The following is a 22967-nucleotide window of genomic DNA, read 5'->3' on the forward strand; positions in this document are numbered from 1 at the left end:
ACAAATTAATTTTCTTACTTCTACTTCCTGCTTTTTGGTATTGGTAGCCTCCCACAAATATTGAAATATCTTTGATTATGGCTTTAGATTTAAGAAAAAATAAAGATTCTCTTACAAATGCTTATGAAAAAGTAATAAGCGACAAAGATGATACAAACTGGTAAAATTTAAAAAGCTTTTTCTTTGTGCGCGTTTTTTATTTTATTTAATTTTAACTTGAACTTGAGGCAATTTTAGATCTCACGACTCACGAATTCTAGATCTAAATCTAGATCTAGACTAGTCTAGATCAAGCCAAGTATATAGATCTAAATCGTAAATCGACTAATGATTAATTTAATTATTTAGTGTCACTAATCATTATAATTTATATCACTAAAACTACAATGTCTATATCTATAGTTATAAACTATAAAGATCTAATATTCAAAATAATTAATTTGGATCTACTCTAGTAACTCAACTGTCTCAACTCTACTAGAATTTACTAGATTCTAGATCTAGCACTAGATCTAGATAGGAGACTCTAGCGCTAAGGTCTAAGACAAGACAATATTAAAAGTAAAAGTAACAACAGTGTCAACAGTGTTTGTTTTTAAAATGTTTTACTCTGTAAACTCTGTACATGTTTTGGATGTTCCTTCAGAGTCTGAGAAAATTAATAATCAACTATTCTAGATCTACATTCTACTTCCTACTCCTAGTCCAAACCTCCTCCCCCCCCCCCTTTTTCCAGGATGACAGGGGATGGTAACAGGCAGGGTATGAACCAGAAACCATTGAAACAACAAAGAATAGAAGTCTAGTGCACATAACCACACGACCAGCCAGCCATGTAAATATAGATATCTGAATTGAACTTTGTAAAGTAAAGACCACTTTAGTTAGATGCATTAGTTAAATTTCAGATAGTGATTCTAGTTCAAACAAAAAAAAAAGACTTCTCAATGTCACTTATCTCAGTTTCATAGAATACTTTTTTTAAGAATAGATCTACTAGACATAGTAGAATCTAGTAATTAATCTAGATAGTAGACTCAAATGACTCTTATTAATAAATTCTATACACTATTGATTAAGACAAGTGACTACAAAACTAGAGATCATAAATAAAATAGTTTAATAAACTAAACTTCTCGGACTCACTGTAACATTTTTAAAATTTAAAATAAAGAGCTTTTCTAAATGAAATTTGTATTTGAAATGGAGGCTGCTAGTCAAGTGGGATACGCTCGGGATTGTCATCAGCAGGATCTCAAGTTCAAAACTCTGCCTTCCATCATCCCCCATGTCAGTATGCAGAAGGTTTTTAAAACTAACACAGTAATCTTCATTTCTAAAGGAACATCTGAGACTTGTATAACAAAAATGTATTATACAGCAAACCTTTACACTTGTAACTGATATAAAGAAGTAATGATGTTTACTTTCCAATGTTAGGATGTTGTAATTGTGTTTTAGCATGAACAAATTTTCACAAAACAACATTGCTTCACCATGGATTACACTTGTCAGGTTTTAAGGTCTGACAAAGGTCAAAGAGCCTTGGAAGCTGTCTCTCATTAAGATTCATCATATCTGTGCATAAGGAAAAGAAGGCAGGATGGAAGAACATAGATTTACATTATCAGTAATTTAGATGCTATTGGGGAGAGAGTTAATATGTCTTAGTTATAGTTATCTTAAATTTAACCAAAAAAAAACTGTATATAAGCACTTTTGGTAAATTATACTCTTAATACATTTTTTGTTTGGACTAGTACTTTGAACATTTTCTTTAGAATTCTTTTGTAAATGTTTGATTTTTTTTTTTTTTAAGGGCACTGTTTGGTTACGAAGGGCAAACTACAGTATTAAAAGTAATTGAAACAGGAAGTGAGTACATCAAAAATTTTAGTGTCAAATATCATCTGGATAAAATTGCCTATATCATAATCGTCATAGCAGTAATTCTGAGATGGATAATTATAGTCAAACAGAATTTCCATTTATCTTTAGCCTTCTGCCCAGTTTCTTGTATTTTTTAAGAATTCTTTCTTTTTTAACATGCATGAACTTTTTTTTTGTAATGCTTATGAATCTTGTAATTCTTTGTAATAATGTCTTTAAAAGGATGTAAATTATAATAGGCTAAAAATTTATTGATATTCCATATTTTAAATTAGTCAATCAAATTTTGAGCTCTATTTTTAAATTTCTATCTAATCAATTTTTTTTATTATAGGTTAAAAAAAAATAAAAAGAAGCTCATTTTATTATTCAGACTTCTATAGATTTAGAAGAAATTTAAAGACATATAATTTTTTTTTTTTTTTTGGAGATGAAAATATTGATAACAACTTGAGTTGAATTGGGTTCAATATGTCAATAATTGCCAATTTCTTTTTTCAGATGGTGGTATTGAAGAAATGGCAGAAGAACTTAGCAGTGGTAAAATGCTGTATGCTTATTGCAGAGTTCAAGATCCTAATACTGGACTTTTTAAATATGTTCTTATTCATTGGGTAGTTGTTTTCTTTATTTTATGTATAATTTTATATTGAAACAATATATATAAATGCTATATTTAGCTTTTTGTTTTCAAAACATAATAAGAAGGCAATGTGCTCTGTATTAAAAATAAAAATATTTATAAAATAGAATTATAAAATTCAGGATTATAATTGATTCTGAAGTAGATAACATCTGTTTTGAAAGTATTTTTCACTGAGATTTTTGGAAAAAGAATGGAAGCTAATTGAACTGAATGCAACTTTCTTTTCAGACAGGTGAAAGTGTTCCAGAAAACTTAAAGCTGAAGTACACATCCCATCTTAGAGATGTTCAAAGTTTTCTTAAGGTAAGCTAAATCATTTTCAATTTTATTCTCAATCTTCATTTTTCTCGATCGATCGTCATGGCTTGAAGCTGTGAGTCTCGAGATTTGAAGCAAGAAGGGTGTCCAGGGTGAAAGAGCGCCGAACCAACAAAAAGCCGAGAGAAGAAGCAGGCCTATCTGCAACTGACCAAACCTACCCATGACACATATGCAGCTGGCTTTTTTAAAGTGAGGAACAGTCATCTTCGGGTCCATATGATATGATAAATGTGCTCATCTTCAATCACGAAGGAGGAGCTATATATTTATCTTCATTAACTTGGCAAAGTATTTATAATTTTGCAGTTTTATATTGAAAAGCCTTAAGTGATTCTAATTTATTTGGAAATCTTTTTTTTTTCTTGCAAGAGTATTCATGTCACATTTCCTGCAAGGTGTGAAGAGGACATTGATGAAGATGAAATAGTAAAAAAAGTGGCCAAATCCTCTGGTGCAAACTACAGTTTCCACAAAGAACAATCTAAGCCTGTGGAGCCAGCTGGCCCTGTGGTAAGTACTTTTTCTTACTCTACTATAAAACTTTCAGTTAAAAGATTTTAGTGACTCTCTAATATTTGAACTGATTTTTCTTGTTCTTAGGGTACTGATTACAAGAGAGTTGTTCCAACAAAAGAAATTAACATCAATTCCAGAGATCAGTTTTGGGCCAAGGCTGAGGTGAACATTTTGTGTATTTATATTTAATATCCTAAAATCCCTTCAAGACTTGACTATGAATCGGGTAAAATAGAGCTCATATCTTTAGCCAGGGTTACCCCAACCTACGTGCAGATTTACACTTAGAATCATTGATCATCAGTCAAGAACTTGTTCCCAGTGGGATTTTATATTTAATAATTGGACATGATTTTGAAATCAAGAATATCATCATTTCAAATTTTAAAAAGATTTCAGTGTATTAATGTTGTTTAGAAGCATTGCAATACAGCTTCCAAATAATTACTAAATGTTTTAAGTACACTTGTTAGCTTAGGATTCAACTCAAGCTCAATTCTCATTTTCTTTTCTACTTTTAGCCAGTAGAAAAAGCTGTTAGAAATAGCCACTTTTCTTGTTCATATCATCGAATATAGTTTGCACCAGAATGCTCTAACAGCTTGGAGACACACTACTTAAAAATAAACACTTTTTATCATATAATTTTTTATTTAATTTTCAAGTTTTACATTAAGTTAATATTTATTTTTTTCATTTTTTAAAATGATTAATGACAACCAAACTTGTTTTTAAAGATTTTTTTTAACAATTTGTTTAGAAAGAGGAAATTGAAAGACAGAATGCTGAAAAGTTGCGGGTCGAGGAAGAACGCAAAAAAGCAGAAGTTGAAAGAAAAGAGAGGGAGGTAAATAATGCTAAAACATTTCAATTTGTGACTCTACCACCACTTCTGCTTAGCATCCTTTAGCACTGATTGATAAATAAATTGTATTTTATAAAATAAGAAACTATTCATTTTAATAATCTTATTATAATCTGATGTTATTTTTGTTTAAAATAATTATTTGTTTTCTATAAAGTTTTGGCTAATAATAAGAAACAAATTTTTGGATGCTTTTATATTTGCACATTTCTTCCTCAAACTTATTAAACAAACCTTCAGATCACAACCTGTTCTCCTATCACTTTATATACAAACTTTCGATCACTCTATAAACCTTTATGTTAATCGGTTTGTTTAAACAAACTTTTGAGCACTTGACAGACACATTTAGTTACTGTTACTTGCTAAGTAATTGAATGAGCATTCATGATTGAAATTGACAAGCATATATTGACTAATAGAAAAGTGTGTGTGTATTTAATGAAAAAAGAAAACAAACAAGTACATAGCTGTAAAAGCAAAAGAAGAATTAAAATAGTATTTGTTAATATTTCTTTTTTTGTTTTCTAATTATCTCAATTATAAAGAAACATATGTGCTAAAAAGATAAACATTGCTAGCAGGTTACATTCAAGTATTAAAATGTTTGTAACAGCAAGTCCTCTACATTATAATTAAAAATTTGTGGTAGGTCATTTTATGCGACATTTTCAAGATATTTTGAAAAACAAAATTGAACAGCGTTTGGAAAAATGCTCGTTTGGAATAGATTTATGTTTGCTTCTTCAATGAACTAACAAAAAATTAAGCTACTCGTTAAACTGTTATTTTAACTGCACCAATGATAGGGTTTTTAAAAAAATTCTTTAACCATAAAGGGTTTCTTCATTACCCATTAAGTTCATGTTTTTATACTCAAATACTGACTTGATGTTCTGATTGATGTGTATGTTAATTATTTCGTCATTCGAAAAAAAAAAAAAATCACAAATATATAGAAGTGCTTATATAGATGTTCTTGGGGTCTAATAATGTTTGAGGAATAATTTGCAAAGGAGTAGGCAGACAATTAGTGAGAGCAATAAGGATATAAACAATTGGTTATTGCCTGTAGCATTATATAGCTATCTCTTTGGTCCATCACCATACTCATACACTTAGTTCCCTATATGCAGTGTTAATAGTGTAATGTAGTAAGGCCAAGCTCCCGTCTATGTAGAGGACTTGCTGTAATAGTTTATGTCAAACCAATGTCTGTGATGTGAGCATTTTGTTGGCATCAGATGCGTGAAACAAGAGAGAGGGAGAAGAAGATATCAGAGCATTCTAAAGAAGTAACGAAACTAAGGCAGTTTGAAAAGAAAGCTGAAGTGGAGAATAGGGAGTTAGAGCAAAAACGTTGGGTAAGAATCTCATTGCACTATTTTGTTGTCTAACTAAAACATTAGGTTATAGTTGTGATCTATAGCTTTGCATGAGAGACATTACAACATATTTCTTGACTGTTTCTATTTATTCTGCAGGATTATTATTTGCCAAGGTACACAATTTCATTTTGGTCACTTTGCAAATCCTATCTGCATTTTCCTATTATTTTATTTGCATAAAAACTCCTTTCCCAGTTTGAAAGCATACACATGTTCATTCACACTGATTTCCTCTTACCCAAGATGTAGCCAACAACCTCAAATGTTTATATTTCATTTTTATTTTTTGTTGCTTTAGTTTGTTTAAAACTAAATGTTCATATGTAGAATTAGTTGTTTTTTTTTTCAAAGTTTTAAATTTTTACTGTCACTATGAGAGCTACATAATAATTAAAGATATTGTTCTTTATTTTTTCATCCCACTTTATATTCCTCTCCTTATTTAGGAACAAATGCAGAAGGAGTCAAGTATAGATGAGAATGAACGTGGACACAGAAGTGACCAGCTCAGAAAAGAAAGAGCAGCTGTATGTACATTATAATGTTATTTATTATTTTATTTTAAATTATCCAAACTATTTCAGAGCCATAGAAAAAAAATCCTTTATTGTCAATAGTTTTAATATAATATTTTGAAGTTAATACATATAAGAGGAAACTTTGTTTCTTAGCGAAAATGGGTTTATGGTACCAGATTTTAAATCAGCTTTGATCAAATACTCTAATAATTTATTTTTTAGTGTTTAGAAAAATCCTTTTCTGATTTTGTAAATTAAAATTACAAGGTTAACTTTGAAGCCTTAAAAATTTTACAAGTTAGCATTGGTAATATTTTGATTATTAAATTTTTTATTTTGCCTGTGTAAAGCTTTAGTTAACAGTTGCATTTAGTAGACTGTAGTAATGTAAATTGTGTGTGTGTCGAGGTATACTTAAAAAATATACTTTAATATTTCTTACATTCTATTTTACTGTCTTATCTTTAGGAAGCAGCTCAGCTGGTATCTTCTTCATCAACTAATGCTAGAGATTTCTTCAAGCAAAAATCTGTTGAAAGACCATCATCTGTTCAGAAGGCGCCGCCTCCTCCTAAGTAAATATTTTCAAATGTTGTAATATTGTATTAATAATTTATTAATCTCAGCTATTAACTGTTTATTGATTTTTTGTTATAGTTCACCATTTTCATTTATTCACCTCGTATCGCATATTGTGCTTAACCGTTTCACCACTAAGCAGTTGTCCGAAACTATCTTCCCCATCCCTAAGAGAAGGGATGTAACTCTGTATCAATTATTTTTAAAAAATCAATAATTTGACTAAATTCACAGAAAAAAATAAAACAATAATTCTCTTCTTTTTATAATAGAGAAAAATAGACCTTGGAATTAGTATCATGTTTCAAGTGATAAATAGGTCTACAGAGCTCAAAAACATTAAAATATCACCTCAGATTTAGCATTCCAATCTCCAGTTTGACTAGCTCTAACATAATCAATACTGAATCTAGCATTGATTTTTTCTTTACTTTCATTACTATTGGTCTCAAATGGCTCTAAAAATATTACCCCAAACATTTCCTTAATATATCTGAAAAATTAATATTCCCATTAAAATCATATTCAATTAAAGCCTACATATTAGCCAATATATGTTTCATTTTTGTAGGCTAGCAAAAAAATGTAATTTTCAAAAAATCATAAAAATCCATTCCAACATGCTGCTTCACTATCACTTAGATCAGAGTTTGTAAAGGTATAATAATTACTTATTTAAAAACTAGCAGTGTGCGTGTAAACGATACAACCCAACATCGCAATTGCCGGTGACTTTGAGTTTTGAGTTTAGGCACATCGGCACAATTTAGGCCATGTCGTGCCCGTAATCCTTTAAGGATCACTATCCCTTTATATATCAAGGGCTAAATTCTATACAGTTAAATAATTAAAAATAAGGTCTATTCACAGTTAAAATAGTAAAGGTAGTAAAAATTTAATAATTTGGTAAAAATCTTTTGTTAAGTTTTGTTAGAAGAGAAGAGATGGAGAAATATAAATGGTTTTACACAGTCTTTTCCCATTTCAACTTAACATAACATTCTGGTAGTTTCCTAAGTACCATAATGACAGTAAAACAACGTACAGATATTACTGGTATTAAATTAATGATAAATTATTTTTGGTTTGTACAGAAAAATTCGAGGTGGATTTCTTGAAAATGAAAGTAACAACACTGCAGCTACTCCTGCCAGAAAAGAACCAATTAAACTTCCCACCAGTGATGAGTCTTCCAGTAAACCATTTAGACAACCGGAGCCTGTCAGACAGCAAGAACCTGAGCCAGAACCTGAACCTGAAGCTTATTCTGTAAATTTTAATATAAACCTACTGGAATGTTTGTATTTGATTATTAGAAAAAGTAATACCAAATAAATATTTCTTTTCATTTTACCTTCTCCTGACAGAATTATACAGAAGAACAACCTAGTGAACCTGAACAGGTTTCATCCCCAGTCTTCTCACACACGCCTGATTTACTTCGAAGTAACTTGCCTCCTCGACAAGACTCTGACAATGAAGAAGACAATGAACAAGAATGGAATGGTGAGAATTAAAATTTTGATCTGGTTTGTACAATGTAAAGCCATTATGCGTAGGCAATAAATATTAAATTGATTTAAACTTGAAGATGTTTTTGTCTTTTTATCTTAAGATTCCAAAGTTGGTGAGTCCTTAAAATTATATTTTATTATTTTTTGCTTTAACTGAAAAACATTAAAATTTGTTTTTGCTTTGACAAATAGAATCTTTTTTTTTTAGTCTAGTTTTTTTGTTTTTTCTTAATGGGATTTTCAAACAGTTTAAACATTTTTGTTAATACAATGAAACTTTTGGTTGTGAGAAAATGTTTTGGTAAAAAAACTTGTTTTGACTCTAAGGAAATCACAAATACTTCAGTGGAGATTTTCATACATGGGAAATAATTCTAAATATCTAGCATTTTGGTTTAACTCATATACATAATAAGGAATATTTTGATAAGCTATGTTTTTTAAAAGATATCTGATTTACATAATTGATTTCATCATGAAAATCTCCAATAAACACAGAAAATTTACAAACAAAAAATAAAACTAGAAGCAGCTCATTGAGTTCGAGATTCTCCTCATTTCCATGAAAAATTTGTGATTTTAATCAAAACACTTTTCTGTTGATTAGAGGAAAGACTGTATTGAAATTTCACAACTGTATCATTAGAGTTCAAATGTTCAGCAAGTACATAAACTGTTTGAAACTTGACCAATACAATTCTTTTTATATCTATACACACTTTTTTATAAAAAATTTAAACAAAAATAGGGTTATAAAATAGTTTTTTGTTTAAAAAACAACAATTTTTCTCTACTAATCAAAATAGCAAGGCATTCACTTATACACAAACAATATTTTAAGAAATTTTTTTAAGTTTCCTTTTTTATAAGATGTGCTAGTGATTAGATGTCTTACTTTTTAAAAAATCCTACACTATATTAAATGTAATAATTAATTTGTAGGCCTTTTCTTTTTAAAATCTTATTTGATAAAATGTGATGATTAATATACATTTTCATTATAGACAATAATTTATATATTTAGATTATGATAAATCTATACATTAGTGATATAGTTATTCCTGTGCTTATGTAAGAAACTGCTCTATTCAATCATGACTTAGACTAAAACTATCTCAACTGACCATGTTGTGGTGTCCCATTGGACAGTCCAAAGGTCTCTGTATAACTATAATCTATCAACATTGATGCAAATTATCTCTTAAACAAATCTCATGTTGCTTATAACACACATTCACTGTAAATATGTTAAACAAATAACAAAATTATTATTTCACAGAAAAAGGTTTTCAACTAATAATCATAAGTAATTCTTTATATATGTATAATTTGGCAACTTCCTTTACCACAATGCTTAAGTTATTTTCTAGTAAAAAGATCTTCAAACTAATGTTATCTGGAGTTCTTTGTTACCACTGATATCTATCTATTATTCACCTAAAAATGTTGAATGAGTTTGTGTTTTAGCATCTTTTTTATTTATTTCTCTTTTTTGAATATGTCAAAATTAAGTGACCAGTCATTTTCTTTTTCGTATTAAAATTTTTTTTGCTACATCTTTAGAACCTCCAGCTGAAGACTTTGAATTCAGAGAGAAAAGAGTTCCATCCTATCATGAAGATTACTCCGCAGAGACCCACCATGCTGACACACAGTCTCATCGTGTGAGTGGAGTTCAGCATTATGAGGAGCAAGAAGAAGAGCAGCTGGAAGAGGTTGAGGCAACTGTACCATCTGTCAATATCACACCTGAGATGGGCAAGTGTGCCCGGGCATTATATGATTACCAAGCTTGTGAGTGAACATTATATTTAGTCATTGTTATGCAGATCTTCAATCAATAATGTTTTCCTCCAATGTGTTGGTTTTAATTTACTCTTATTAACCCTTTTGAGACTGTGACTTTTGGCACATTTGGTGCCTAGTAGACGGAGCACTTTTTACAAACTGAACACTTCTATTAGAAAAAATTCATAACAAATAAACTAATTACTTTACATACACAAAACTATGTATATTATTGAAGAGAAAAGAATGAGCTTATATAATCTGACAAAATCCAACTGAAATATTAACATTTATTAAAATAAGCCAAGCTAATTTGCATAATTTATGTGCAGTTTACAAACAAATTTTTTAAAAACTGAACTGAATTAAAAATTTAAGAGTTTTTAAACAAGTTTTAGAAGTTTAAGTTTTACTTGTGTTTGGGGAAACAAGTCCCATGGATACCCATCAGACATTTCTGTCACATTATTCTACTACTAGTGCTAGATCTAGTGTGGACCTAGATCTAAAGCTCTCCTAAACACTGTCCTCATTATTATTAGGGATATAAGAGTCACTAAAATACTAAAATCAGAGTCAGTGAGTATGCTTTCATCAATTTCACCAAATTTTTCACCTATCACTAGCTAACTTCAAAAAATCAATGCAAACAAATTATCTTATAAAAACAGCTAAGGAAGCCGCCATTACAGTTTACGAATGTGTAAAAATAGTAAGAATTAATCTGATTAGCTGTTACAAACACTGGCTAGCCAATCCTTTAGTTGGAACTATGGTGGCCGATAGGTCAGCCTTTTGTCCTGGGCCGGGTCATCTCAAAAGGGTTAAAATAATAAAGTCCCCGGTTGATTACTGAAATTGCATGGTGCTTTTGAAGTAAAGTTCAAGTTATTTATCTTAGAGGAGGTTTTTGTTTGGCTAGCATAATTATAAATGGCCTATAATGTAACAGAAGTCAGGAACCTATTAGAACAGTGTTTCATCATCTAATCTAAAGACTATTCTTGACCTTCATCTCTGAAACCCTTAGAGTTTTGCCACTTTAGACATTGTGTCACTTTAAATAGGAGTAGTATAAATATATAAAGAATCCATAGTTTTGCTATTTGAAAAAATGTAATGTTATGATAACTTTTTTAATTACAATATTTTAGAAATAATTCTTAACCTAATAGCACTGTCACATTGTAGCAGTTTTCATTCTTCTCACTCTATTGCAAATATAAGATGTTTCTTGAAGAATTTTATTAAAATTGGAACTTTTTTCTTTGTCAACAGCGGACGACACAGAAATAAGTTTTGACCCAGACCAAATCATTACAAACATTGCAGAGATAGATGATGGCTGGTGGCAAGGCTTTGCTCCAGATGGTTCCTATGGAATGTTTCCAGCCAACTATGTAGAACTAATTAATTAAAACACTGAAGCAGAAAAAAAGCATGATTCCATTGTTTAATAACATTAAATTCCAAGAGGGATGAGCTTGTTAATTTCACTCTGTATGCTTATAAATGTTGTTTCTATACATATGAAAGAATGAACACTATGTTGAAATGAAAGCATTTCATTTCATTGAGATAATATTGATCAATCATGTTTACATGTCAATGTGAGATTGAAGAAATTAGGGTTTAGCTTTTAGATAACATTTTTTTCAAACCTGTCACTATAGAAAGAGAGCTCATTATGAAAAGCTATAATAAAGTCTAGCAAAAACTGGATATAAATTGTTTTCAGAAAACTGTGATTTAATATTTATTTATGGTATTTAATAGATAAGGAAAACTCTACCTGTATAGCTTGATTTCAAGTACATGTACCTATTTTATTTTCAATTGTATTTTTTGGGGCTTCCTGTAATTAAGAAACTTTTTTTTCTCTATTCCTCCATAAGCATGCATGTCACAGTTGGGAATAAGCCATAATGCAATGATCATTTTAAATTTGGACTAAGATGTTTACAAAATTGGTGATGCAAGAGTTGTATTATATACTTTCATTTATGTTGTTGGCTTTGTCAATCTCAATTGCACCTTTTTTTTCAATTTACTTTTTTTTTTTTTTTACTTTTTAATTTATTTTAAGAAGCAGCTAGCGATTTCATTCATATAACAAAATGTACAAATTTGGGATTTTTTAAAAATTTTATTACTGAGATCATGTCTAAATGTTTTCATAGAGGATTCAAATTATATACACATATATAATACTTTGTTTTTAAATATCATTTATCTGTATAATAAATGCATAACAAACAACAATTTTATCTTTTCATTGCTTTTATTTTGTCACCTTCTACAAATGTTTTACTTTGAAACAACCGTAAACATCATATTTTAAAAAGTTTAGCAATTACATGCATTACAGTTACTTGTGTGTGAGCAGAATATATGCAGACAATTTAACAAACAAAAAAATAGCTGATAAAATATCTACAAGTCTCATGACATATTGCACCTTTATTCACCTAGCAGCTAAAGCTACAGGAAAGTGTCAACAGTATACAATAAGTCTGGAAACTAGGTATAATTTTACATGATAGTATTCAATACTTACACAAATAGCTAGAAATAGAACAATTACAAAAAAAAACACTACTTGTTCAAACTAATAGTTTCCTCCCTTTGGATAAAAAAAAGCTCTTATTACTTGAACATTTTCCATTGAAAAGAGCAGACAATCCATGAAACAGATGGTTTCCTTTTTTAAAAACAACAATCTGCTTCTGTAGTTTGTTGCAAATATTGAAGATAATTTATTTTGTTCTGATGTACCCAAAGTGGGCAATGTCATTTATTTTTTTAATGATTCACTTTTTCACTTCAATATGACAACTCAACCATAAAAAGAATAATGAACAAGACATAATCGGAAAAAAAAATATATCTATACTTTTCCTCCTTTTGTTGTAGCAATCTTGTGTCACAGGTTAGAAGACCAGTTTGAAGTTACTGTTCTGTAATCATAATAATAGTAATTGCAGCATGTTTGATCCAACCTAGTCTTACTAGGACTTAAATATTACTCCCCATAGCACCCCAGATTAATGCCAACTAATATTTGTCTTTTAAATTTTGTATATTATGAAAGTGTATCCAATTTCCTTTTTAACAATATATAGCCTGAAAGTTGAATAAGAAGTCAAATTAAAAAAAAACAATATTGGAGTTACTGAAATAAAGAATGACAAGAATCAATAGGCAAGCTTTGAGCAAACATTTGTATTCACCATGAATGATAGTTCATAACAATAACATAAAATTAAAATAACTTATTTGTTCATATTTAAAGAAACAAAATCAACATCATAATTTTTTTCTCTAATCAAATCTGATGCCTAGATCAAGACTAGACTTGAATGTAGCATTATGTTTTTATGATTATATTTCTATTTGAGGTTGGCTGTTTGGTCATGTGGTATGAGTTCTAGATTGTCATGAAGGTTATGAGTTTGAACCCTGCCCGCTGCCATCCTGCAGGAGGTAACAGGACAGAACAATCTTCTTGTCTGTAGAAGCACATGAAACCTGTAAAACAAACTAGATAAACAAACTAAAGAAAGAAGACTAACCTAAAAATAATTTTTTCTACAAAGTTTAATCTACCAATAGTAAGATGATTACATGGTAGCTTTGGTAAAAATGTCTATAACAGAAACATGAATTGACAAAACAATCCATCAATGTCAATCAATGACACTGAAATAATTTGTCACCACTATAAGTGCAAATTGGTAGCTGATTTTATTGGCTGCTGACAGCTGTGAGGATTAGTGAGAGAAAAAAATCTGGTTATAAAATAATTTCTGATTTCCTTTTCTGATGCAGAAATTATACATGGTTTGTTAAATACAAATTAATTTTCTAAAAAACAAATCCTTGATAACTTTTGCATTTGAGATCAGGACAATGTTTAACCCAATGACCATTGTAAAATATGATGTCAGTTTACAGAAAGTATAAAATGTCAGAAATTATTAGATCTTTTTATTTATTTTATAAAACAATTACATAAATCATTTATTTCACATTGACATTGCTTATAATATCATAATTAAAAAAAATCACAGACTTTAAAGGCATAACATTGTTATATATAACAGATTTTTAGACATTGGCAAATACTAAACAGGGGTGCCACTTTTCTGAAATAACAGGTTTAGAGCTGAAATTTATTCAAATCTTGGTTACCTATGATTTGAATTAATTTTATATATCTATTTCATGAGCTTAGAAGTTCATTGCTAAAATAATAGAACTTAAAATAGTAAAGATGCATTGGGCTTCATTGTTAAAAACAATGAAGATGACAGTGGTCATTAGCTAAAAGATAGCGTCACTTCACCACAAGCACCTTAGAATGAAGCAAGAAAATAACTGTTTGTAGGTCTTGAGTCAAATTTTTTGGACATTCAATTAAAGATCTATATTACACAACAGCCTATAAATATAAAATATTTTGATATTTGGCAATGACTTTTTTTTAGATGAACATTGATTCTTAAAGTCAACCTGCACCCATTAAACCACTGTTACATAAGATCTGAATGAAGTGGTCATCTCCTTTCCTTTAGGACTAAAACTGAAAGATTTAAAAACTCCTTTATCCCACTTTCGGTCAGAGTGTTACAAGATCAGCTGTCACCATCGAGAGGTACATAGAAGTCAAATTCATAAAGCGCTGGTTGTGAATGTGTATTTCGTGTGTGAATGTTGTTCGAATTTTTAATCAATATTGTTTTTATACAGTAGTTTCGCTGAGCTTGTCAATTGTAGTCAAACTGAATTTCCATTAGATTGGATCAATAAAATTATCTTATCTATTTCAAAACCATTGACCTTAAGTTAAATCTTCAGGTCAAATTTAATGGCCTGCCTACTCTCAATATGTACTGGTCAGTTGCTGGAAATATAATGAATTGCATAAAAAATGTTACCAAACTAAGATGATTTACAGGAATTATTTAAAGCCCATGTAAAGCTTAAGGATAAACATCAATAAAATAAATGGCCAAGTCATAGAGAAACACTAGAGCAAAACAAAATTGACTAATTCCACTATTATACCTCAGTCTACACATCAAGAAACTCAATTCTTAGTACAACCTCATCTCATCAATTATTAAAGCCCATCAAGTCACATCTGCAATTCAACGAATCTCGATTCAGTCTTCATCAATAACTTCTACAAATAAAATGTTATATACATTTTCAGCTGAATACCATATAGATAAAGATACATATTAAATGTTTATTTTATCTATTATGTATTTGTAAAATACCACTGACTGACTGACACATTCATTGATTATTAGATCTCTTAAACTGTTGTATGTATCTGCATCACATTTCGTACACAGGTTCCTTTTACATCCTAGATGCTCAATAAGAAATTTTTTTGAAAGATTTGCAACCTAACAACGGCCATTTGTGAAAAACTACAAGCTCTAGCAAACCTTTATTTTTGGTATTTCCCCAAAAGGCAGTTTAAGGTACGTAAGTGATATTGTTCACTTTCTCATAAAATTCTGAATAAAAAAATGTCAGCTAATACATTCTACATTTTAAATTTAATGTTTATATATTTATATTTCAAGATTTCTTAACTTTGAAAGTTGGAATTCTAGGTTTATTGAAAAATATGTGGCACCCCTGAAGGAAGTATTTTTTTTTAATAAATAAAATAGCAGCTTCACCACCATTAACCTTCACTATCCCTTAGTCTGTTGGACTGTTAGAGCATCACCTATGATCTGTTGACCCTCTTTTTCCATTCCTCTGTCTTTCGACTTGACTAGAATCTCTTTCAATATCTTACAAAAGACTTACAGGTTTGTACGTTTCACCAGTCATCTCCCGCATTTTGTGAGCTAACCTTTTACAGTGTGCTGAGATATACTCTGGATGAACTGTTCCCAGGTGTATCAAGAACATTTCCAAACAGTGGACAGAGTTCTGGATGGCATGAGGGAAGCAGAATGTCAGCAGAGCTCTGAAATATTGTGACAATACAATTCAACTCGAATCAAGATTCAAACTAGAGCCCTATTGATAGTCAGCCTAGCAGTTTATAAGGTTAAATCACACATTTTGTTTATTTTGCTGTGTGGTAATTTTTTTAAATTTCAATTTAATTCAATAAAAACTAAGATTAATTACCTATAGAAAGATCCACTTAATATGCCAGGGAATGAAAACTTGGAAGATGGTTTAAAACTTTCTTGTACTGGCAATGGATTTCCCTAAATAGGGGATGACACAAATATTGAATCAAAGCATAATGAACATGTCAAAAAATCAAATCTGGTAACAATGAGGAAAGAATGCTTCTCACCAGATAATCTTCAAACCACAAAAAGTAAGAGAAATAGAAATCCCCCTCTCTTAAAAGTACAGTGGTGTAGCCTTCTGTTAATTTGCACATCACATGTTGATACATTGACCAGATCTGTAGAAGCAATCAGAAATAGTTCATGAAATCTGTTTCTCTTTATAGGAGCTACTAGATCTAGACCAAAACCATTCTGACAAGGAAAAACTAATATTCATTTCTAGTACCATTTCTTTTATGTTTAATGAAATAAAAATGTAAAAACAATTTCTGCAAAAAACTATTTTTGTATCTACAACCTTTTCTTTCAAGAAGCTAGTGGCATCAGTGTTTTCTCCCAAGTTCAAGGATATATTTAGTGATGGAGCACTCATTTGATGAAATAGACGATCAACAAAGATAAAGTGAATGAGACCAGGAAACTCATCAATATAACTGGTCATGGTAATGTTTCTTTGAGCCTTTACGTTCAGATATTCTCGATAGTCTTGTAAATCTTTACTAATAGCTATCTGAAGTTTAAAAAAACAAAAAGGAAAAAGAAAAAAGCCTTCATTACAAATGGGAAAACTGAATTTGAATAAATGAAGTACATTTTTTAAATCAGAGTTGCCTAGTCAGTGACATGAAAACTGGTACTAGAAGTCAAGAATAAATATGATTTTAAGAAAATAATATTGAAATTGACCACAAAAAAAAAGTTAAAAACTTGAATGACTTAAGTTTTCTTTGACCCACACACTAAGTTTTATTATCACTTATTATTACTGTTTTCTTGTTCAAGATGTAGCCAGGTAAATCAATGCATTCTTTATTAGTTCTGACTGAAATGGCTAACACTTTTTTCCCTTCTATTTAAATTTAGAAGAAAGCCTTAAGCCCATTGGTTCAAAAACCATCCATCTAATCTAGTTGTAGAGTGAAGGAAAAATAAAAGAAAATTTGATACCAATCCAATGCAGACTTTACATAATGCAAAAATGATACATTTAGTTTCAAAAATCAAAGTTCTATGAAATACCAGGTTACAAACTATAAAAACATGAAGTGAATCTGGCTAAATACCTTTAGCCTTTAACATTTAGGATTTGTTCCAATTTGACATACTCAAAGAACATCAACAACAAAAAAGATAATGTTCATGTAATACATGGGAGGTAGAAAAGGTGTAACAAAATAACTGCATGAAAAGGGCTAATAATATGTCCAATACATTTATCTCTTCAATGTTAATCATAGCATTATATTTTTGTTCCATCAATATAACTTTCAAAGACCATGGGGTAACATTTGTAAGTTTTATTTGAGGTACTTAGTAGATGAGTTCCAAATGAAGATAACTAAAAATATAACTCATTTCTATGCAGATCTTTGTAAACCCAACCATGGTAACAAAAAATATTAAGCTATTGCCCAAGCACTTTTACATCCTTCAAGTAAACACCTGGATTCTAGACTCAAATTCTAAAAATCCCTTTTTTCTCTTTCATCCTTCAATTGAATGGCCCACAACCTGTTAATTTAAACTATGCACAAAAGTTTCTTTGGCCTATCAGTTATAGTCCTAAAGAAAAAAATCATTCTTGAACTGCCCTCAATATGTTTCACAAAAGACTTACTCTAACTTGTGATAATGCATCTACCAGTTGGGGAGAATAGTGCTGAGGTGTCAAAAACAGGTGAGAAAAAAGTTCTTTCAGTTTCTTATAGACTTCTAGCAGCTGTGACTCAAGTCTGTAGGCAACAAAAATTTCAACAAACATTGTATAACATAATTTATAGAAGAAATGACTTGATTATTAAAAAAAAAAAAGAATTATTGAAAATCAAAGTCTTTGAGTAGGTTATATTATTCTAGGGTTCCCGGTCACTTCATCCCCGGTCATTTCATCCCCTGGTCATTTCATCCCCTGGTCACTTCATCCCCCGGTCACTTCATCCCCCGGTCATTTCATCCCCAATTAAATATTTTATATATAAATATGATTATGTAGAATGCTTTCTTTTTTACATTTTATGACATATTACTAATGCGTTTATAGTGTTTCCTCTTCCACTTTGTATTCTTAATGAGAAATCTAATATTATATGGTAAATCTGGATGTGTACTTATCTATAGCGTAATGATTAAAGGCCAAGGTGTAGTGCAAGTAGTGGGAATCTTTTGAAAGATAGAAGTGCGATTAGAATAATTATGACCTTGCCGCTGATAACTGATCATCAAAGGCCAAGGTGTGGTGCAAGTAGTGGAAATCTTTTGAGAGATAGAAGTGCGATTACAATAATTATGACCGTGCCGCTGATAACTTATAATCAAAGGTCAAGCTGTGGTGAAAGTACGACCATGTTTCACTTTATTTGATTTTTCAATCGCTCTTTCTTGAAAATGGGCGAGTCATTTTTAGCCTTGTAATAAGGTTTTATTTTTTTCTAATAAAGGCGGTCTTCCTTATAAACATTAAAGTTACAAATTGTGTTATAGGACTTTATTTCTATCGATATTTCATTTCTACATGTAAATGTAAGTATGTATTTTGTTTATTGATATTCATTTTAGATATCGAAACTGGTGGGGGGCCTCTAGTTCTGAGAACATACCCGTCATGATGAGGTTCCTATATCCTTAAAATTAATTGTTTGAGTGCTTATTGGAAATAATCTTGCATGTATATTTAGGGTGTGATTCTCTCTCTCTCTCTCTCTATCTCTTTCTCTCTCTCTGTCATTTAAATAAACAAGGAATACATTAAATATTGCTTATTTAATGCTTTTTAAAATTACAATTTGTTAGATAAAATTATCAGATGATGAAAATATCAGGGGATGAAGTGACCGGGGGATGAAGTGACCAGGGGATTTTTATTATGCTGATGTAACGTTTCTTTGAGGCTTGTCTGTATACCCCTATTTAGGGGAGTTAGGGATGGGATTGTAGATTGAGTCTACACTAGAGTCAGCAATGGGCCAAGACTATTAACATAATATGATTCAAAATGTATATTATAATATTTGTGATATTGTTTAATTCAATAATAGATTACGTTATCATTTTATTCATAGTTAATGATTTCATCTCATTAAATATTACATTGATAAGTCAATTATTTATTTTAAGCACAAAAGTGCATATTGAATGTCAAGAGTCCGGACAAACAAGCTAAGGCTTAAAACGCAACCCTGACAATCAATTCTTTAAAGGAAACAGAATTAGAAATTTCTAGTTTGATATTCAATTTCAGTTTAATATAGCAATGAAAATTCTTTTCTTACCACGAAAAAAAAAAAAAAAAGATTTTCATAGTAAGATTCTATTTATAAAAGTTCTTGAAATTTATCAATGCCTTTTTTAATTTCCCTAACTGTAATAAGACTTAATAAACAATGCCTAAAAAGAAAAACACACTACATAGTAGCATTTTCTAGACATGACTTTTAAAAACTGGAATCAATCATTTGTTTTACCCAAAATGCATTGAATTTAAGAAAGAAAATGTTTACTCTTTAGTTATAGGAGCTTGAAGGTCTTTTTCTAGATAATCTGTCAGTTTACGTTTTAAGTCATCTTTCTCCCATCGACTGTGAAGATCAAAACTGAGTGAAGAAATTCTTCCCTGTAGAAAATAAATGAAATATACAATACCATTTTTAGTAGCTACCATGTAAAAAAGTCACTTTTGGTTTTGTGTTTAGTGTCTGTCCATCTCTCTTTCACATTTGATGCCCAAAAAAGTATAGTGCAATACAAGATTTTTTGTTATTGTAACTATTTATTAATATAAAGTTATGACTATTTGTCAACTGAATGTAATAAACAAAAAATGTGCAATGAGTATGTAGGTGCAACAGCTACTTAGGGTCCTCTGGGAATGTGCAATTAAAAAAATAATAATGTGGTGATAGTTTAAATGACAAGAAGAATATTTTTAAACCATTCATTTTATTCTGAAAATTTCATAGAAGTTGAGATTTCACATTTTAAAACTCAAAACCAACAGAAATCTTTCCTTTACATTTTTTATCTTTGCAGACCTTTATCTTTCTATCTTTTAAGGTGAGACATTATCAAGTATCATAAGCCTAATTGTAAAGTGCTGTTAAAAAACTGAACAGATAAATATTTACCTTAATTTTTTTTAAGTTGCTATGCAGTTTTGTCAAAAATGAATGGATGAATTCATACACCTGGCTACCTCTTGTACGAGAATATCTAATACGGTGCTTATAAAGGAGATCCTGGAGATGGTTAATGGCTGGAAAAATAGATTCAGCTAGTTGATGCTTCGGTGCCTATTAAAAAAAAATCAAAGCAACATTTTTGACAAAAACAGACAATAAATGTCTAAAAAAAACATATAGTAGACAGGTATCTTTCTATTTATTTAACCAAAGTTGATGCTTTTAATGTTCCTATCTTGTTTCATCCCTTGAAACCTATAATATTAAACATTTTGCAAGGTGAAGGTGACTTTTAGGGAGAATATAATGTTATGAATCAGATATTTTGGCATACAAGTTTAAACACTGCATTATTAATAGCTTATTTATACTTGTTTCATATTTTTTTTTATTGTCAGATAAAGAATTAGCAAAATAGGCCTAACAGAAATACAAATTTCCAATACTGCGTAAATTTAACTTATTAAAATAATGTATTAGATTTTGTTTACATTTGAAAGGAGGGGCAGGGAAGAGCCGGGTCTGCAATACTTTAAGTATGAATCAAAACAAAGCTTACCAAAGTATACAAGTTAGTTGGGGCAATTTAACATTTTTAAAATGAGTAATAAAGAAGTTCTTAAATGCTTGAATTCTTCTAAATTTAAAACTAAAAAAAAAAGTGTCAAGATATTTTATTCTGTGGTATAATGGAAGATGGGTGTGACATTACAATTCTGTTATTATGATACATTCAAAATAATATTTAAGTTGAGAAAATTTTCTAAATATTACAAGCACTATAAAACCAATGATCTTTTTTTGAGTCAAGTATATTTATTTTGCTATAAAAAAAAAGGTTGACATCTACCTGAGACAGAAGTATCAAAGTTACACCAGGTAATACTTGAAGACAATGCAGGTTGTAAGGAGAGTATGGACATGTATGTGTATCCAGGAAGACAGATTGTGGCCAGTAGCTATTAAAGCTAGATTTGCTGCCTATAGTCTCTTCCAGGAGAGATAATGAAGGTCCTGGCAATTGGCTGCTGTGATTCAAATTAGCTGGCTGAAAAAAACAACACACACACATAGAAATGACATAAATTATATATAAGCTTAATATATACTGTAAACTAACTGTCCATTTCACATTCAGAGATGTAGTCATACTTAAAAAGACTAGTGTATATTTTACTTTAGTCATTCTCTTCATGAAGTAGTTGCAATTCTCAGGCCAAAAAGTGATGATAAAGAAAATAAAAGTTATGAAACTACAACTTGCATCATAATAAAAAAGAAATCCAGCCCATGCTAGTTTGAAATTTCAGGTACGAAAGTTGTATATGTAAGCCAGATGTTAACAGGTCTGAGCAGCCCAAAAAGCAATCTTGTTATTGTCATGAATGTAGAAATAGATCAAGGTGTTCTTTTCAAGCTATTGTATTCCAAAACTTATTTTTCTATGCTGCATGAAAACCTACTCCCACTTTCTGCTGGCACAGAAGAAAATCTCCATGAAAAGTCACATCTTCAAAATCACTGACTAGAAGTCAATTCAAAACTAAGTATCTGATTAACAACAAAGTGATTTTAAATTTATAAGCAACAAACTCTTCTGACATTCAAAATGACCCAAAAAAAATATCAGTGCATTGAGAAATGTGATTTTAGAGGTTGATAAGTTTTAAAGTATATAGTTATACAGAGTTATCAGAAGATATGTAAAGTTCCCCTTTCAGACCTTGTGGTCTATAGGGCAGATGATGTAAAGGTCATCTGCTTATGTGGCCTATGGTTAACGAGGGTGTCATGTGGCCAGCACAAAAAAGCGCCTTTATTTTTACCCAACTAACGTCAGGTAACTATTAGAACTGGGTAGACTCAGAGGCACCCAAAGATCTTAAAAAAACAACAACAGTTTTTACCAGGATTCGAACCTGGGACCTCCAGTTCAGAAACCAAGTGCTTTACCACTCAGCCACCGTACCTACTATCAGAACATACTAGTGATTTTATTTGTAGACTAGGAGCAATTTTACAAACTGGCGTTTTCTAAAAATAAGGATGCAAATCAAGACATTGGCTGACCAATTTACTACGCCCATGTCCAGTTCCAGATATGGCTAGTCACTTTGTGCTTTAGCTGAGATGAGGCTTTGGCAGTAACATATATATATACATGCACACTCACACTTAATTAAAGCCAATTCAAAGTTATTCTACATACAGTGTAATTATTGTTTGTCTAATGTTAAACTTCAAGCTAGCTACAATAAAAATTTTGTGAAAGAATCTTACAGTGATTTGTTTTTTTGGCTGTCTTGTACTATCTGGGACATCTTCTTTCGAAGGATACTGGTCTTCCTCACTGAACATAAATCCTTGTCCATCGTTTGGTGAAAGCTCAGGATAACTCTTACTCAGATTTGATAAAACTATATTTTAAAATATTA

The 22967-nt window shown here is 30.3% G+C and overlaps 2 protein-coding genes across 5 annotated transcripts in view; one reads left to right on the top strand and one right to left on the bottom strand.

The window, feature by feature from the left end:
* On the top strand, window positions 1–12287 carry LOC106073898 (drebrin-like protein B). Of its 3 annotated transcripts, XM_013234587.2 has the most exons (14): window positions 2–160; window positions 1820–1875; window positions 2392–2504; window positions 2765–2839; window positions 3227–3367; window positions 3458–3535; window positions 4134–4220; window positions 5483–5602; window positions 6073–6153; window positions 6613–6719; window positions 7818–7992; window positions 8091–8229; window positions 9801–10031; window positions 11304–12287. In XM_013234587.2, the coding sequence occupies exons 1-14, from the start codon at window positions 78–80 to the stop codon at window positions 11441–11443; spliced, it is 1626 nt and encodes a 541-aa protein (XP_013090041.2). In that variant the 5' UTR covers window positions 2–77; the 3' UTR covers window positions 11444–12287. The 3 variants fall into 3 exon arrangements, with proteins under 3 accessions (XP_055884545.1, XP_013090041.2, XP_055884537.1); XM_056028570.1 differs by lacking the exons at window positions 9801–10031; window positions 11304–12287 and adding an exon at window positions 8339–8409 and having other exon boundaries at window positions 1–160; XM_056028562.1 differs by lacking the exon at window positions 5483–5602.
* The window catches only part of LOC106061981 (BLOC-3 complex member HPS1-like), a 21246-nt gene continuing 10350 nt past the window's right edge, over window positions 12072–22967 (bottom strand). For both annotated transcript variants that reach the window (XM_056028543.1, XM_056028551.1), the window contains 9 exons: window positions 22813–22949; window positions 21383–21580; window positions 20479–20643; window positions 19855–19967; window positions 17976–18090; window positions 16656–16868; window positions 16360–16473; window positions 16185–16267; window positions 12072–16017 (listed from right to left, as the gene is read on the bottom strand). In XM_056028543.1, coding sequence (XP_055884518.1) covers window positions 15840–16017; window positions 16185–16267; window positions 16360–16473; window positions 16656–16868; window positions 17976–18090; window positions 19855–19967; window positions 20479–20643; window positions 21383–21580; window positions 22813–22949 — 1316 coding nt within the window. In that variant the 3' untranslated portion in view covers window positions 12072–15839. The remainder of the gene's footprint in view (window positions 16018–16184; window positions 16268–16359; window positions 16474–16655; window positions 16869–17975; window positions 18091–19854; window positions 19968–20478; window positions 20644–21382; window positions 21581–22812; window positions 22950–22967) is intronic.

Source organism: Biomphalaria glabrata, chromosome 1, assembly GCF_947242115.1.
Source record: "Biomphalaria glabrata chromosome 1, xgBioGlab47.1, whole genome shotgun sequence".
Classification (NCBI taxonomy): Eukaryota; Metazoa; Mollusca; class Gastropoda; family Planorbidae; genus Biomphalaria; species Biomphalaria glabrata.

Coding starts and splice junctions, on each gene's coding strand:
- LOC106073898 (XM_013234587.2), top strand. CDS start 78: ATGGCTTTAGATTTAAGAAAAAATAAAGATTCTCTTACAAATGCTTAT. Junction 1,876..2,391: donor AAAAGTAATTGAAACAGGAA/GTGAGTACATCA, acceptor TTCTTTTTTCAG/ATGGTGGTATTGAAGAAATG. Junction 2,505..2,764: donor AATATGTTCTTATTCATTGG/GTAGTTGTTTTC, acceptor CTTTCTTTTCAG/ACAGGTGAAAGTGTTCCAGA.